The following is a 19,638-nucleotide window of genomic DNA, read 5'->3' as shown; positions in this document are numbered from 1 at the left end:
TTTTCTTGACTCTATTCCAGACGCTGAGACTATGAAGGCAGACCTCCTTCTGCAAATCAATTAAAAAAGGTGCTGTGCATACACACAGGCATACAAGTAAATAAAGAATCATGTAACTTAAGCAAATACCACCATTTTGGCAAATGTTTTTCATGGGACTCTGAAGAGCTGGAAATAATAGCATCCATGACTTGAAGAGAAAAAAGCCATTGAAACTCGAATGTACTAATCAGCACAGCTAAAGAAATCTGCAGTATTTGAGCCAAGAGAGATTGCTAATGCAGTGACTGATGTTAATGTAAATTTTGCAGTCTGTTAGCCATAAAGAAATTATCATACTTCTAAAAGCCTTTATTACACTATTAAACAGATATTAAAAAACACTAAATGAACTAAAAACATTTCAGAGCAATACACTGTATGGCCAACAAAATGGCCAGGTTGGATGGGGCTTTAAGCAACCTGGTCTAGTGGAAGGTGTCCCTGCCCATGGCAGGGGGGTTGGAACTGGATGATTTTTAAGGTCCCTTTCAACCCGAACCATTCTATGAAAAAAATGCTGTTTCATTCTCTATGAGCTGCCAAACTAAAACACTGAAATTTGCTACATGAACACCAGGCTGTAGGGTTGGAGTTTTTTTTAAGTATGGATTGCCTATAAGCCCTAGAACTATTTATTATCCTACCTTAAAGATTCTCTTCCAGAAAGACTGTGTTGCTAAATCTATAAAAGAAAACTAAAAATATCTAGATATTAAAGAAAATCTAAGAAATATTATCACAGAATAGAATTAGAAACTGAAGTCCACCTGACACCTCACTAAGTGTCTTCATTTTAGGAATTTCAGAAATCCATAAGCCGACAGAAAAAGCACAAGAATTTGTGAAAACAAGTTGATTAGTGAAAAGCATGTGCTACACCAACACATCCTCTCCTATCTGCAATACAGATACTTGCAACCCTACTACCACTATCTGTCATGGTGAAAGTATAAAAGTACATATATCTAAAAGCCTTTATCCTGTTATGCTTTGGCAGATGGAGAGGAAAAACAACAAAGGATTAAAGGAATTAAAGTCCAAATGCTCAAAAAAAATCCATTCTTTTTCTACTCTTATAAAAAAGTAAAAATTATGAAATAGTATGGACTGGAATACCAGTTAAATGTATAATCATAAGAGAAAAAGGACAATGAATGGAGTATGTGCAATTTTTTTTTTTAATATATTACTAGATCACCCCTTTTCCTTTGGCTAACAGGAAATGGCAGGTGCAAATACAGTCCTCAGAAATAATGATCAATCACTGACCAAACTATAGCCTTTCTTTTCCTTTAAATGCTTTTTTTTAATTTAATGCTTAACCTGCTTATTTGGCACTATGGATGAGCTATCTCTTAATCTCCTTGACAAGAAAAGCACTGAAAACTAGAGGAGGACTGATACAGCAGCAGTTTGTGAATGTGTCCAAGTGAGAAGAGTTTCTGTCTGATAACAAGGTGTACAAGAAAAGTACAAATGGGGAAGTGCAAAATGATGTACTTTATGTATGAGCAAGACAGAGAGAAGAAGCACATGACTCACAATAGACTGCAAACAGGAGAGAAAGAACAAAAATGATGCAATATAAGGTGACTTACAGAACTCTAATTATTTAAAGATGGAAAGAAAAAGGATGAGCACTTAAAAGTAATTTTAACAGATAAACAAGGTAGGCAGTAGTTCCATATAAGATTTTCGGTGGCTATGCTTGCTTCAGGTACCTCTGACCACTTGTGCAAGCTCACAAATTGCAGCAGGCTGTCCCCTCATCTCCACTAATAGTAAACTATAATTTATCAAATGAAATAATCCTATTTCTAAGGCAGATCCACAGACAGTCACGCCAACACAACCGATGATATTCACTGCCAACTCTGTCCTGAGCACGACAGGAACTCTTTTAAGCTGGTACAACCAAAGAAACGCAAGGTGAGACTATGTTAGCCAATATGATACTCTAACCTGGAGCCTGAGTGCACAGAAGCAAGTTGATGAAACCTTATCAATTATTCAGAACCCAAAGAAACCAAACACCTTTAGAAAACATCTTCAATCCTTTTAAAGAAATTCCCAGCTATGGCATGAGCTGTATCATGCTCTTTCACATTCTAGCAAATGCACTTATCGACTGTTATCATGTTGTAACAAGTTGTCATAGGTAACAACCTGAAATTTCCATTTTCTACTAAATAGTCTTTGTGTCTCTACTAAATAGTCTTTGTGTCTCTCTACAGTTATTGTCTGGGTATTACTAATAAGCATCTGGATATTACTAATAAAACAATGAGATTCCTCTCCTCTGGAACAAGTTTTATAGTGAAGGTGCAGGAAGGGGGTTGTGAGGAGAGGACACTGGCAGCTCTTGGAGTACAAGAGGCTAAGGAAGGGGGAGATTTTTGTTAGGAGTTCAGGCATCCCTGACAACGACAGAATAGAGTGAGCTGGCAACAGGAATCCTGAAAGGGGGAAAAAGGAGAAAGAAAAACTGTGAGGCTTTAGGCCAGCTTCTAGCAAATTTAGTATTTTCATTGAAAACACATTACAGTTTGTGATCTTGAGAGGAAACTAAAGGGGCTAAATCTTACGGGATAGATTTTGGCAGCTCTGTGGAAGAGCAGCAAGAAGGAAAGATAAAATATAAGAAGGGAAGCTAATCTAAAAAGTTAAAAAAACACTCACAAGCTTGCTCCTCCATGTTTACAAAGCATGATTTCAAATGCTTTCAAAACTGTTTCACAACAAAAGTTAATCTCACAAGATTCACAGGCACATGAGTGAAATAGTTTTATATTTTTAAATGTTCGACCAAAAAATTGTAAGAAAGTAATTGAATGTCATGGACAAAGTTCTAAGAGCTCAAAGACAAAAATATCGTTACTGGTATGTGCTAATTTTGACAGAAAATATTCCTCCTCCTGTTCAGGTGGAACAAGTGTACTATTCTTTGTCCTGACTGTTTAAAAGAACACAAAAGGACCATGCACATGCAAGAATGTTCACCTAGAACTGTTTGCTGGCTGGATTAGAAAAGTTCACCACAACAACAGTTTGGGGAGTTTTATACAATCCATCTAAACCATACTTGCAACAGAAACAGCCATCACTACCAGCAGCTGGCCATCCTGCTCCAGAAAGACAACTCCCCAGGTAAGCATCTCCCTATACTAAAAAGTCGAATGAATTAAATTTTTAACAAAAACTCTCTGAGTCTTTGAGCATTTGTACAAGTGTCAATTGACTACTAACTTTTATTAAAATTGCCTCTAAAAGCACATAACAAAAGGAGGTTGCTTATCTTCACAAATGAGATGCTATTGCAAACAACCAAAAAAAAAAAGGAAAACCACCATTTAAAATGTCTCAGTTTAGGGAGCTCAACTAATATAGAACTTGGTACATTCTATGTGTCACAGAGCTTAATCATACTAACTATAAAATCATCAAATTTTAATTTGTCCTACTCCTATTTCCAGCTATTGAAGCTTAGGTTTGACTGTATGACTTTGTATGGTAAAATGCATAACAGTTTGGAACCCAGATACACTGATCATATAATTTGAAACTTCTGCAGATATTCAAAACTTGCCAAACTTAATCTCGGCTGTTAAGCAGCAGAAGGGTCAGTCTGGATCAGCAGTTCATCTTTATAAAAAATGCAGGTTGAGACTTCAGAAAGAAAGTTTCTAATTTAGACCTTTTTGAAAAGGGATGGGAAACAGGGATGCCACAGTAATGCCAATATAGTCAGTGCACAAAATCTCAATAGTGAAAGGATCATACACACACAAAAAAAAATAGTTGAGGCAAATATTATTCTGCTGTCACTATTAGTCTCAAACCCTGCTCTGGAAGATGTCGCTGTATCTTCCTCTCTTGTCCACTACCATCCCTAAGCACCCATTCTCCTGACTATGAGTCCTGTTAGCTGAGGGACCGCCCCACTGCAGCACTGCAGAGCAGTCTGCAGGCCACGACCCCCCTTTTTTACCCATCCCATCAGCGTCACCTGCTCCCCACCCAAAACTGACAGTGAAACTTGCAGGACTTGTAAAATGAGGGTCTGTGGGGCCTGAGAACAGGATGGATTGAAATATGGGATATGTTCGGTCAGGGCCACTCGTATCCTGAAAGAGAGAGAGGAATCTGGGAGGGAACTGGGAAAAGAACTGGCTGTGGTCCAGATCCCTGGACCATAACAGGAACAGAAGTAGTAAGTCCTGGAGTACAAGCTGATAGAGAAGGCTCCATGTGCTGTGGGCAAAACCACAACAAACTAACGCCCTTCAGGCTGCCCTACACTGCTGCCATCATCATGGACAGACATCACCTCACAAAACTGGATCAGGTAGGAGAGGGTTAATTAAAAAGGTCTAGCATGATTCAAACTTTACTCTCAGCTTTTCCACAGGTTTTAATACACTGCAAATCCTGCAATGGTTTTGGGTCTGGTTTTTATTTCGTTTGGTTTTTTTTGAGGGGGCGTGGCTGGGGGACACCAGTATGAGAAAGACTTCAAATGCTATTATTCACCATTACTGGTCAGTAGATTTGATCACTTCTAAGAATACTTCTTTACTAATCAGATGATAATGACACATTTCACTGCCTTCTAACCATTACAGTAGCATTTTGAATGGCAGTTTGACCCATAATACAATCAAGAATGATGTAAAATTTCATGTAAGATCTCTATGCACTCCCAGAAGACACAGAAAAGAGACTGTGCTGTCATGCTGAACATCCAAGTAAATGAAATTTATTGCTTGTCTCCCATACTAAGGATATTAGGCATAAAACACTGACCATCTACACTTCAGTACCATCCTAATCCCTTTTCAAGAAAAAAAAACCACATAAATGTTGATGTTATTAATGCAGATTAAATAGTAAGATCATTTTCTCAGTATAACTAGATAATAGTATCTTACATGAGTTGGAAGCCTGTTAGTTGGAAACTGCAGAGGAACAGAAAGACCTTAGTACACTAGGGGAAAATATGGAGAAAATTACAATTACAGACAACATAACTGGCTCCAAATCATCTTGAACTTTAGGTAGGCATTAGCTGGGAACATTAAATCAGTATAGACCAATAATCAGTAGCAATCAAAATTCTGATCAGGAATCATCAGAAAAGCAAAAGAAATCAAGAAATAAGCTTTCTGAATACATTACCTGCCCACACATTTTTAAAACTGCTTATAGCTCAGGTCAACCCATCTCAAAAATAATATTAGAGCAACCAATTATATTACAATTATGAAAAAACGTTTGGAAAGTAGAAGAATAAGCTGATTTCTGACTGGAAAGTAAGTTAATGGTGGTTAAGGTTTAAAACAAAATAGAATCACTAAGAGAAAATAAAAAGAGAGTAATATTGTTAGTATTTCTCATGACAAATATTAGCAGGTATGAAATGAAACTATATGGAAAGTACAATTATGTGGTGTTCTCTTTCCACACTATTAAACTGTGGAATATATAAATCAAGTGATATCAAGAATGCCAAAAAGTACCACTGCAGATAAGTTTTAGAAATTCCATACTTATTTTTGTTAATTAAAGACCTTTATTCCATATGGATCTATTTTTCCAGTGAAGAACTGGTATTTTACAGCTCCTTTTCTTCTCTAAATCTTCTCAACTGCAAGGAATTCAGATCTATCTTTGTACAGACAATAACTGTATAATCTCTTCTCTCAAAGCTTTTATGTTTAAAATGTAAAAATTAAACCATTTTTCATTATTTCAATTCATTCAGTGCTATTTTCTCCACACTAATTTCTTTCTAGCACACAAATTATTTTAACTTTTCATACATTTTAAAGATCCTAGAACTGACCATTTTTAAAAATAATTTTAGAAGACTACAATACACATGAAAAGGCTGAATGAAAGTACTAAACATGTAATTGCTTTTCATTTTCTCATAGCAAAATGTATCAGAGGACCTATTTCCTATAAATGCCTCTTTGCAGATTAACTCACATTAGTACATTCTCAGATTTAGCTTGGTGTTTGGGATTTCAGTTGAGTTCTCTTTAAGGTATATACGTACATCTCAAAGCCTATAATTCCAAAGGGTAATATTAAATTGTACTGCATAAGAATAGCAATCCAGCTGCCATTAATTCTGCTTTATAAACAGCTGTGGTAGAACAATTTAAGCTAGTGAGCAAACAGAATTATAAAGGAAAGGGAAAAAAACATGTAATTATACAACAAAAAACAAATATGGGAACCACACAGCTTTGCCAACATTGTTTTTGCATCTAAAATATCTGTTTTGCAATTAGTTTACCATCCAGTTACCAACATTAAAAAACTGCAATTCTTGGATCTGTAGCAAACTACAAATTTTCACCCCCCAAAAAAATTCCATTTTTAACTTACCAGCATTTCTTCTTCTGCAACACTTGCTTTGGAAACAAAGACAACTCTGAAGTAGTTACAGTTAAACTTCTAATCAAAACAGAGTAACAATAATATATAATAGTTGCTCAGGAAATATATTATATATTATATTATATAATATAGCGAACCCCACAGTACTGCATATCTGTCTTCTCTCTTCTACATTTTTACAATATTTTCAGTAGCTTGAGTTATGAGGGTTCAAAGCAGTTGATACATTCTATAGTTTAGAATACATATATGTGTGTGTGCATATATATATATATATTTGCAGTACTATTGTCCAGTGAGTCTCAGATAGTGAGATTATCTATTTAGTCTTCCTTTAAGATCTACAAATATGATCCAGTCACAAATTCACACTTTTCATTAGCACAAACAATAATGTGGTCAAGATAGAAGTCTTGCAACAATGTGAAACAGAAAGGGTTTCTAAAAATCAATACCCAAATTTTTGAAAAGCTTTTTAATTACATTTTAATGTAATTTGTCATATTTGTCATATTCACTTGGAATAAACCTACCCAACTGCTAGTTATCAGGCTCAGGTTGTAAAACCTCTTTTGATCTTCAATGTTATACTCACAGCCACAATATCAAAACAAACTTTTTTTTTTTTTTTTTAAAGAATGGTGAGAGGTCAATGCCTAGGGTTCTGTTCTCAAGGAGAAAGAACTTAAAGACTAAAACTGACTGTTATGGAGCTTTCCAGTGGAAAAAAGAGTATTTTCCCAGTAAAACTTAATTTAAAACAGTAATGGGTAGACATATCTTTGGCCAGGCACTAGCCTGAAAACAGAGAGTGAGGGTTGAACAAAATCAAATGTATTATATTAATTTAGTCTAGAGGGAAAGGAATGCTTCCCTTTTCGGCAATTTCTCAAGTCCCCTGCCAATCCTAACATCCCCTGATGTTTTCATATTGCTTATGCTGCTTTTCATTTGCGTCACCCAAAAATTATGCAAAAAGAGTGAGTAGGTAAGTGACTGGAACTCAGCAGGATGCTAAAAAAGGTGAAAATAGCAATGCAACAGCAAAGGCAGCACAGTGCAAATGGAATAACAAACAGAAAAGCAGGAATTATTCTATTCCCACTGAAAAAATAACCAGGCTCTTCTTATGTTAGTCTTATAGACCTCACAAGACTACACACTCCTACCCAGCATCAGTCTTAAAACAATTCAGAAGCTTCTTGTCACCAGAAATCTTCCTTGGTCATTCCCAGATTGAAAGGCACCTTGCCTTCCATGCGCTGACTTCTCAGCGAATTTCAGCAACATCATCAGGCCTCCCACTACTTTTTTCAGTCTAAGACCTACAGAAGTCAAGAAGACTACAAAAAATTCTCATTAGATGCTTCAGTAGAAATCTGTTCATGTGACACTTTTAAGAAACACTAGAAATGTGAAATTTAGTACAGGAAATAATTTTAGAGGTGCACAGGGCCAGAGGCACCTTCCAGTAAATCTCACTCAGAAGACGTGCATTAGAATCAAAATTTCCCTGATTTAGTTCTCCTCTTCCCACATACAAAAAAAAATATTTTAAAAGACACCATTTAGAAACCATTTAAGAGTTAAAAATAGATATACAGCTTTTCTGAAAGTATGAGTTCAGTAATTTCGGGATATTCTCTTAGAACATTTTAAAGCAAAACAAAAAACCTCATGCTATTCACTAGCAACCAAATCAGGCATTTTTAACTAGTTTCAACTATTCACACTTATATTGAATTTTAAAATGCTTTAGAGCAGTGTAAAGAAAATTAATATTTTAAAAGTGGGTTTGCCAATTATTACGGAATTAACCATAATTCTACTTTTTGAGCTGAAAACATCATCACTAAAGGGAAAACAAAGCTCAGAAAATGTATTTCCTTCCTTGTGAAGTCTGAAACACCATATCCATTCCTACCCACAAGAAACACTTCCCAGCCTCAGTTCTGAAAGTGCAATTTTAAACAGATATGTGCACTAACGCTTTCTCACATCTGCTCCTGTAAGTGTAGCTATAAAATCTGGAAATAGTTTAGATCCATCTTACCCCCCACTAGTATTGTATGATACAATGTATTTTTCAGAATTACATGCTGTGATCATCACTGTTTAGCTGCACAGCAGTTCTGCTAGTGCAGAAGTGCATCCAGGAACTCGTGTAATGAAAGCTCCAAGGTAGACAGTATATAATATGGAAGTAGAGATTTCATCACAAAAAATTCTAGCTTTGGTAACCTTTTCTCCCTCTAGTGGCTTCCATACAGTCTCACTCAGGATATATTACCTTCAGTATTGACGTAAAGGACAAAAAACTCACCTTAATTAAAAGCAATTTAAAGACTGCTCTGCCAAATGAAGCATTAGACTAAGCCACTAGGTTGTAAAAATATGAATTTACTCCCATGTAGCCACTTCATATACTTTATTCCGTGACTGGAATGAGTCTGAGCATGCTGTGTAAAATAAGTCCTTAGCACTTAAAAAGGTCACAGGAAGCTGAGTATGTGTAGTTTTCTAGAACCCACCTGAATAATGGTTTGGAATAGGCAGTCTTAACTTTTCTCTTCACACAAAGAAAAAAGAGAATCTGAATTTCTGAATATCACTCTCTTATGAAAGTGAACTAGTGCTCTAAGATGCAAAAACAGATTTTCCCTATTTCTGCAGTACCTAAAGTATGGAGGTATGCTCACCAATAAAGTACATCCCCTGACTATTTTCATTACAGATTCAAGATGAGAACATTGTACAACTTCATCTCTGCGCCTTACTCCGAATAACCTTCCTAAGCTTTTTTCATCAGTTTCGACAGCCTTCAAAAATACTGGAAAACAACACTAAAGTGCAAAAGACATTCTCTAGCCTTAATGAAGACACTAAATGCTAAAGCCGTGTAGGAACATTTTAAATGTGTTCTTTCAAAGAAATTTGTTATTAATCAAAGAACAGAATGTCTATTTTATTAGTAAATAGATTTAAAAGGGAAGATTGAGATACTTAGTGTTGGTTTATGCTGATCTGAGTGATACAGTAGGTGAAACATTGTTACTCTTTGCCCACATATAGAACATCTTTCATCTTAAAGTATGAAATTTTCTATGAGATTTTCATTAGTATATTTGTGATTTCCACAAAATAATTTTTTCTGAAAAAATGCAATCCATATTACTATCATGGACAACACTGCTAACACAAATTTGTTACAGAGACCTTGAAGGAATTTCAGCAGCATCCAATGCAGCTGGTCCAGTTTCCAAAGAGCACTTGGGAACAATGCATCTGTACCAAGTGCTGCCTATAAAGAGGTCTTTTCCTTGGTCCATTAGCAGAGATCATGAAGCATGTAATCTTCAGGGTAGCAGATAGAATTGATTATTAGCTCATTTGGGTGGGTAATGTTTACAAATTTAGTGTTTCTGTTTGGATAGTTTCTATTTGCCTTTTGAAAGTGTGAATCACTTTGTATTTAAGATCACATGAAATTTAATACATCATTGTGGGTTTGGAAAACTGCTGCCTATAGCAGTCACTTCACCTTCACAATACACTAGTGTATAACTATTCTATATACTACTTTACTTTTTTTATTTTCAGCACAAAAAGCATACAAAAGAACATATGTGCAAGTTTTTAGCTTCACAGTGCAGAAAAAGCAATATAACTCCTCTTTTCACATCAAAACATTCTGAAGTTCTGCAATCTAATACCCAAAATGTCTGACTGATTGTCACAGCACTGCAAAGACTTTGTTTGTAACAGTATGAAACAACTAATGAACCTCTACTGTCATCAACCTGAGTAGCATTTGTATATTTTTAATCAGGTGAAAAAAGCCACATTTTTTCAAAACACATTTGGATAGCATGATGGACATTTGAATCAATCATATAAGCAAAACTTCCTGTCATGGACTGACAAAGCTTCTTGAAGACTAATTTGGACTACAAAGTTCTGTCTTTCCCTGGAGTCAGCAAATGTTTCAGATACAACATTGCTACTAATTCTGTTAGTGTTGGACCAATGACCTCCCCTTTACTAAAATCCCAGTTATCAACAACAGACTCCCAAGAGATTAGTTCCCTCAACAGCAAAATGTGTATGTCACAAAGGGAACAGTATGTAATCATGTTGTATACTTGGATACTCCTCCCACACCTTTTTTTTTTTTTGTAATCGCCTCACTTTGTCTAATATAGACAAAACAAGTAAATGCTTCATCTACTTCATCCAGTAATTTGGAATAAAATTTGAACTACAGGTTACTGGCAGAATGTTAGATTTGTGACCTACCACTAAGGTATAGTTTTTGATGTTAGTTTTTAATGCTACTTATATTGAGAGGTTTGCTGGAATCAATTTTTGTAATAAAATAGTCTTATTGAGTTAAAACTAAAAGTCTATAACCCAGGTTTTTGACTAATGATTAGACTACATCTCTATAAAAATAGATACCATAGATTAGATAGATAAAATAACATTTGCAAGCCAGTCTTCTACAAAAAAGAACCAGACTTAAGATCCAGACTGTTTCCATTCTTTTGCTGCTGGAGGTCAAAAGAAACTGAAGTTGCTAAATTGTCATGTCTCCTTTCATTGCAATGCCACTGCAACATTTGGAAACAATGAAGAGACAAGAAGAAATGTGAGAAAACACTAACAGACAACACTTCCAGCAGAAGTACAATTCCAGAGCTGCACTAAATTAAAGAGGAATATGCAACGCCTCTGCAAACAAGAAAGAACCATATTATTTCCTTCATCTGAAATTTTGTAAATGATATAATACATGTTTACATTTTAGTATGCAAATATTATGGTGTAAAAGTACCATAGACTGATGGGTTTGGGTGGGGTTTTTTGGGGTTTTTTTAGGAACCAATGTCAACATATTCTTACCTTTTTATCCTCTTTAGACTTCCTAATACTGTGGGGAGCGCCAAATTTGTTCTGAATGCAAAACATCTTCTTAGACCATTCATTTTTGTGAGATTTTAGCTGAGGCTGACCAAAGTTGCCATCGACTCTGTATCTGTCAGCTGGAATCTTACTCATTGGTGGGGGAAGGGTTCCACAGTTAACACTTGACCAGCCGTCCGTAGAATCCGTGTACGACTCCTGGTCGCTGGCATTTCCATGCTGCCATTCTTGTAACACATGCACAGGCAACCACCTTTGATTGCCCGTGCCTGCAGCATTTTTCTTTGATGGGGGTACTGAATTTCGGGAGGAAACCAACGGCACTTCAATACGAGCAGAAGGACTTAAGTGTTTGCTTACGTTCTGGGTCTTATCATTCTGTATTACTTCTAAAGGGATGCTTCCCTCTTGCTCGTGACAGAAGCCATTCCAGTGGGAAGCAGGCTGATTTTGTCCCCTTCCTACTGGATTTTCCCATAGGCTGTTAGGAATGTGTTTACTCGGGTTGGTCCCTAAATCAACCACCAGAACTCTATTATTCTTTTCTTCCTGGTTGAAATTTCCAATTCCACTATCACTGTTGCTGCTTGTACTATTATTTTGATGAGCATCTGCATCACCATCAAGAAAAGCCCTTGCACGCATTCCCTCAATCAGTTCCCCCATATCCCTGTACAGGACAGAAATAAACTGCAGAACAGGTAGAGATGATGTTGGAAACTCTAGACAGCCATTTGTATCTGGATCCGCTGTACATTCCAGTCCAAAACGTCTTGCTATACCCTGGTGAATTTTATGATGAAATAATTCAGGATCCACCATAAAAACATGGCAAGATGTCCTCAGAACCCCTTCATCTTCTTGAGCCAAGCTTGCATCATCATTTGTCTGCATTGTAACTAGTCCAAAGAATCTTCTATCATCTGGGCAAACAGCGCTGAATGCCAGTTTCTCTGCAGGATATTCTGCCACGACACCTGATTTGTCACTGCAGAGCTGAATACAGTCATGCATTATCTTCATCATCACCAGGGAATGGATTTTCTGTTCTGCCCGCAGACGTCTCATGCATCCACGAATAGCCTGCAAACTGTCACTTTCCAAATTCGAGGTCGTTGAAGGAAGTTCGATTGAGCCCAGGTAACCTACGATCATGGCAACATTTAAAATGCTTGCATCTAATCCAAAGTCTTCTGCGCCCTCCAGTCCAAGTCTAAAAACCGAATCATCACTCAGGACTTTGGCTATTTCTTCCTTTGACAGTAGGTTTGGATTGCTCACACTTTCATTGCCAGTTTCAAATTTCATAGCAGCAGAAACTGAAAATGATCTTTGTTTTGGTGCAGAATTATCTGAGTTACCAGCACAAAGAGCAGGATTCTCAAAGATCATGTTGAAGATGCCACCAGACTGCATTTCTTCAACAACTTTCTCTGCTCTGTTTATACCCAGAGCCTTAGAGTCAGGTTTGGGTTTCAGCCACCCCTTCCCATCATAAAAACCAACTTCTTCATCACTCGAACATGAATCTAGATGACTAATCCCTTCAGCAATGACCATGTGCAGGACTCCAGAACATTTTCCTATAAGTTTCACTACATCTTCATGAGAGGCTTTTTTCACGTTGATTTCATTAACTGCATATATCTGATCTCCTGCTTTAAGTCCAACATAATCTGCAGGGCTTCCTTTCATCACACAACTAAGAACACAAGGAGCTTGTCCAGAAAGGGTAAACCCATAACCTGCTCTTCCTCTAGCAACTTCCACACTTCTTATCCGTGGAGGAGCATGCATGTTGAGTCGACGTTTGACTGTTTCCCCTGGCCTATACATTTTGGATTTTATTCCTGCAATAGGAAAACTTTTATTCAGTCCAGATTTTTGTCATGTTTCAAGAGCATCACTCCTTCGCCTGATGAAGTCCTGAAGAAAGAAAGAAAGAAAAAAGACATTTTAATTCTCAATCACATCTCAGGGCTTTTAGTACCCAGTATTCCCTTTACTGTTCAGAAATATTACTAATGAACTCTACCAAAACCTATTGCTAGAGAATTAACAAAACACTCAAAACAATTTGAAAATAACAGGTACCACAGTCTTAATTTTACCTATGAGAAAGGAGTAGCAAATCCAAATAAAGTGGCTGTCCAAAATGACAAAGTGACTGAATGGCAAAGAACAGAACCTAAGTCTTTTGATGTCCAGTCAGTGTTTTTATATTACAGCATGTTATGTCCTCCCCAACACCCCCCCCCATCTATTATTCAGTTAACTTCTGGCTTACTGCACCATTGCAATACCACTGCATTTTACAGCGCAGTGAAAATCCTGGATGAAGCTCATCTATCCTTTCCCAGCAACATCAAAATGAGAGCTCGTGTCTATCCACTCAGCTACACCTCAACCCTTAACATTCAATGTATAAAAACAGGTACCACATGTACCCCTGTAAAACAGATTAACTGCCCCTAGAGTTGCCTGTATCTCTCCACTGACTGACTGTAAGGGCAGCTTAAAGTATCTCATACTTCAACATTCTTACACACATTTCAGTTACATGTGCAACAACAAATGGGCACTCAGTCATGGATCAGACCAAAGGGATCCAAGATCAGATTTGCTGTTACACCAAGCAATTAATCTATTCAAAACCAATTTGTCAGAAAGCAAACACTGTAAAAATGCATTTCAATCAGTCATTCCAACATCCATGTGTTTTAGTTTAGCTTAAAAATTCAAAGAAAAAAAAACAAGAGTGAGAAAGAAGGAACTCCACATGCTGCCAGTGTTAATCTAGTCATGACTTTAGAATTAATATAAAGCAGCTTTACATGAACAGCAAGAAATAGTAGATTTCATTACATTTTGGTGTTGACACTGAAGTCTGGATGTCTTGTTCTAAATATACTCTGGGTAAATTCCATTGTTTTAGAGAAATTTCTTCCACTAAGCAGGTTAAAATGCATAAAAATGTCTTAACACAAATTAAAAAAATGACAACTTGTTCAACTTTTGAAACTATCCCCTCCATAGGTCTGGAGGATGACTGACAGAAATAACCACAGGACTACAGCTACATAAAATCACAACGAACTCCATCTGAGCAAGTGAGAACTCATGGCTGGGCTTCGTGAACAAAGATTTGGGAAGGGCTCTACCCACGTTTGTTACAAACGCGTTGGTGGCTAAAAAGGCCAATACGAGACAGGCACGTCCGGTTGCAAAAGGCACAGCAGAAAGACTCCTTAGGAGGTATATTCTGCAAGGCACAATTCTTTCTGTGTTGTCTTTTCTCCTCAAGGGTGATCCTGTGGGCGTTCTCAAAGGAAACAGCAGCGTTATAGATGGTGTGTCTCCAGACCTCCCAATTGGAGGCCAGAGTAGACCAGTTATGTTGATCAATATGGCCAAGGCTGAGATGTTTCAGGGAGTCCTTGTATCTTCTCTTTGGGGTTCCTCTCGTGCGGCAGCCGGTGGCAAGTTCACCATAAAGCAAGATCTTAGGGAGGCGGTGGTCCTTCACCCTTGAGACGTGCCCTGCCCAACACAGCTGTGTTCTTAGTAACATGGCCTCAATACTTGTGACTGCTGCTTGTTCTAGAACAGATGTGTTGGTCACATAATCTGACCAGTGGATGTTTAGGATTGTGCAGAGGCAGCGTTGATGGAAGCGTTCTAGGAGACGCAGGTGGTGGTGGTAGATGACCCATGATTCAGATCCATATAAGAGAGTAGACAGCACAATAGCTCTGTAAACACTGATCTTTGTACTTTTCTTCAAGTGTTTATTTTGCCAAACTCTTTTATGAAGCTTTCCAAAAGCACTATATGCCTTTGCTAATCTGTTGTCTATCTCTCCGTCAATCTTACCACCCGAGGAGATGAGGCTGCCTGGGTAAACTGCTGGACTGATTTGAGCTCTGATTCGTCAGTGGTGATATGGGGATGATGGAAGACTACTCTGAAAATAATTACAGCTCTGAGTTGGTCCACAGGCTTATTCATAACTCAGTCACATGGTAACATACTTAAAGCGTGTAAGGTACTTGAAAGCAAGTATCTTGCATATGTGGGCAAAATGCGGGCAACGTTTTAGATAAAAACACACACATAAAAATATATATACACATACACACAGAGACAACACATTTCTTTATCACATCTAAATGGCTAAATTAGTGGTGTCCCACCCACTACTTGCATGGAAGAAAAATGATTAAGAAATCCTTCTGACATTGTTCTCAGTTACAGAAATAACAAAAAACCCACACTCAGAATGTGATTCAATCCACAGCGTACTACTTTCACAGTATTTCCGCCTGGGTTAGAACAAATAGAAGGGCAATTATTTCAAAAGTTTCACCAATTAAAAACCAAACCAAAACCAAAATAAACTTTAGGATCAAAGTCTTCACTACTTAAGTACCTATGAGCTCTTTGATTATGAAGTTTAAAAAACCACTCTCTTTGCTTGAATATTCCACTAAATACTCTACTACGGGATGTAATTCCCTTAGGACCCTTCCAAACCCAAAACAGGACAGCCTTCAAGATATTAGAAGACATCCTGTTGGCTTTACTTTTGGGGTTTAGTGTGTAATGTTTTGAACAAAGAGACATTAGGTTTTTTGTCTTGACGGTGCAGCTGTGACTGTTCAACGTAGTATGGTTTTTGCAAATTGTTTTAATATAGCAATTATCTAGCTTCATTAGCAACAGTTTTCCTACAATTTTAGACAAAAAAACCCTTAACTGTAAGAAGTAATGAAACTTCACACTTAACCTTTGAATGGAAATCATAACATAAGAACATGCTTTGCAAACATTTAACCAAACTTAACTCTTACATTGCTGTAAGAGACACCCCTCAACTTGCATCCATTCTCATGCCTTAAATGAAGTTTGACCCTTTCCTGATGAGGCCAAACTTGGGAACTAAGATATCACTGTGCATTCAGTTATCTCTAAGTAGGTCTGGTACTTTTTGAGAATAATTATTAAACATTTCAAGAGGTAGTTCTCCAACCAAAAAAATGAACTAATAAATGCCCATCAGTAAATAAAAACCTGCTATCTAGGAGCGTAAATATATATATGTTTTAATTTGCCTTATAGTGAATATTTCTGTTCTCAACTGTCTGGAGAATAGCCTAATGTGTCCCCTGGGTACCCTCCAAAATTCTGCTGCTAACCTAACATAATGGTCTGTAGTATCTGGCACCTAAAAGTGCACTACTAGCTTGCAGGAGGAAAGGAAACAATTAAAAGAGCATGGGATTATAAATAAACTCATTCTAAAAATATAATAAAAATATAATAAAAAGCAGTTGTTACTTAAAAAAATTAAGATTCAATATTGTAATGTTGAAGTAGCTGATGAAAAAAACCAGATCTTTCCAGCTATCTTTCTATTCTATAAAAAAGTACCCTAAATGCCACTATAAAAAAAAAATGTACAATGAAAATTTAGTTAGGGTGCTCTTGGGAAGAAGCAAACCCCAGTGTTGTCTTACCTCACAATTCCACATTTGCTAAGAGAGGGTTCCTTTTAATTCTATTCATAAGTCATTTTACCTATTTGCCTTCCAAACCTATGCTCCTTACACATCAAGCATTTGTTTCAGATGATAACCACTGATAATGGAACATCATTCAAAAACCTGACAATTATAAAAGCAAAACAGCAGGCTGCTGGTATATTACTTTTCTCTAACGATGTTTTTCCACAGGTGTGAAGTCTTCCACCTATTGATATGTTTATGTACTTTTGTGAGTTTAAAGTTAGGAAGTAATTCAACATTAAAGGGGGTTTGCTATTAATGTGTATATCCACTAAAATAAAAACAAAATGAAACAAAACAAATACCAACCAAAGAATAAAACTGTGTTACTTCACTGGAAAAATCACCTCTTCCCTCCCTCAGTACCTGAATATTACTGTGCATTTTTTGTGCCAATTTCAACCATGACAAAGAACAGTTCACTAAATCTAGGAAACTTCAAGACAAAGGACAAATGTATCTCTTCTACAAGAACCTTCAGTAATCAAGTATGTTTCTCTGCAAAAATGGTGTGACAGGCAAATGGAAAAGTTATAAAAATAGTGTTTCTCATAAGCAAAGATATTCCAACAGAGATTTGTTGACTGACAAACTGTTAACAAACTAGTTCAAAACTAAATTATCTAATTGCCTAAGTTTTCTTTTAATTTCTTTGCAGATTTGAAGCCTGGAGCTGAAGAGATATGGCACAGAAGTGGCACAAACTTCCACAGTTTCAAAGTAATAATATGTCTGAAAAACCTTTTCCTGTAATAAATTACAAAATGTGTAGTATCTCCAATGTGAAACAAAGTACAAATGTAGTGAAACAGACATCATTTTACTTGCACTGAGATAAAGCTTTGTGGTTTTATAACTACAAAATATTTCATAGAACATTTCAGACAAAAACAGTAATATATACACGTATGTGAAATAACATAATTTGCCCATATACATCAGCTTTGTCATAGAACTGCAAAACAAAATGAAACATCTGAGTTTTCTGCCAGCACACATTCTGGTCTACCATTTGAAGCAATTATTCGTGGGGTATAAACCACCAAAAATACCAGTTACAGTTGGATTGTACTTTAGCCCACAAACATTGCATTTCTGTATGTAATGTTTTTACATATCCATGCTGGCTTTTCATGTCATTTTCAAACCCTCCACTCCAAAGAAAATAACACTTATTTGCTTACTTTCAAGGGAAAGAGGCGGTTTGTTTCCTGCTTCTGCTCTTGTTATCTCATAGCAACAAAAAGAACAGAAACAGAAGGCACACTGCTGTTACAGTCTAACCTTCAAGTTACAGAGGGCAGTGAGGGAGCATGAGAAGTTTAAGACTACCTGACTGACCACCAGTTCCTTTCAAAAAGCCTTTGCAAATGAGCTGATACTCAGCACTACAGGATCCATATTAATGTGCAGAGACACAGCAAAGAACTGTCTGGCCTAATTTTGTTTTTCAATAGTGGGACTGTAAAAGGATAAAGTATGCAAAGTGGAAGTGCATAGAGGAGAGGGACTGTTCCCTCATCCCTCACACACGTCTTGAAGTAATGCAAACGACTCTTCAGCATGGATGACACTCTTTCAGGCATCTTAAGGCATCATTGTGAACTGACTTTCACAAATGATGCCAAGTAACTACAAAGCTCAAATGAAGTTATAAAATTTGAATTCCACTAACTATTCAAATGTGGTACATGTTTATAGACAAGTTACACGAGAAATGTAACAGCACAACCTGTAGAAGACAGCTACCAGTTGTTTGAGAACTTGGGCAGGACAATATTTTAATAAAAAAAAAACTTTTTTCAGAATTGGCAAAACACACCATTATGTTCCCTGTATCAGCAGCAACTGCTTTGCTAGAAAACAATTAGTTGTACCGAGCGTGATCATTCAAAAAATACTGACTGTAATTAGTAAAAGCAGGCTAAAAAGTAGTTGTTAATAAAAACTGTTCTCACACCGACGTCGATGTACGAAGTGTAAGGAACATAAATAGGACATTCGCTGTTTTGTCTGACAAGAGCCATGCGACTAAGGACAAAGTTTTCTAAAGCTATTGTATAGACAGTCATGCGTTTACAGCTCAGTTTCATTTGCTGCATTTAAGAAGGGGAAAAGGTTTTTTTGGCAGTCAGGCATTTTCCCCCCCCCCCCCTTCTTTTCTTGCAAACACGTTACAGAACTGTTGGGGCGCCGCGCAAAGAAAGGGCAGCACTTCAGGCGGGATCCGCTCAGGGACACGACCGGCCGGGAAGGGCTCGGGGCGCTCTGCCGGGGCGAAGGCAGGAAGGGCACGGCTGGATGCGCCGCAGCTCCGCACACCCGCTCCCAAAGCCTCGCTCCCGCGGGTGCCGGCTCCTGGGTGCATCCCGCGGCTCCTGGCGGCGTCCGGGTGCATCCCGCGGGCACGGGGGGCATCCCGCGGGCACGGGGGGCATCCCGCGGGCACGGGGGCCGACCCGCTGGCACGGGGGCCGACCCGCTGGCACGGGGGGCATCCCGCGGGCACGGGGGGCGAGCCGCTGACATAGGGGGCATCCCGCGGGCACGGGCGGCATCCCGCGGGTACGGGCGGCATCCCGCGGGTACGGGCGGCATCCCGCGGGTACGGGGAGCGACCCGGGACGCCGCGGGGGTCGGGTGCAGGGTCCGCTCCCCGAGCAGCGCTCCGCGGGGTTACTCGTTAACTGGGGCAGCCGCTCCC

General features: G+C 37.9%; 1 protein-coding gene across 6 annotated transcripts in view; it reads right to left on the bottom strand.

Moving 5' to 3' along the window:
* RGS12 (regulator of G protein signaling 12) overlaps positions 1-19,638 on the bottom strand; it is a 90,176-nt gene that overhangs the window by 70,052 nt on the left and 486 nt on the right. For all 6 annotated transcript variants that reach the window (XM_032685039.1, XM_032685040.1, XM_032685041.1 and 3 more), the window contains exon 2: positions 11,350-13,296. In XM_032685039.1, the coding sequence (XP_032540930.1) occupies positions 11,350-13,206 (1,857 nt within the window). In that variant the 5' untranslated portion in view covers positions 13,207-13,296. The remainder of the gene's footprint in view (positions 1-11,349; positions 13,297-19,638) is intronic.

This window comes from Chiroxiphia lanceolata, chromosome 4, assembly GCF_009829145.1.
Source record: "Chiroxiphia lanceolata isolate bChiLan1 chromosome 4, bChiLan1.pri, whole genome shotgun sequence".
NCBI classification, from domain to species: Eukaryota; Metazoa; Chordata; class Aves; order Passeriformes; family Pipridae; genus Chiroxiphia; species Chiroxiphia lanceolata.
The sequence above is the reverse complement of the archived record's forward strand: the minus strand, read 5'-3'. Positions and strand labels throughout refer to the sequence as shown.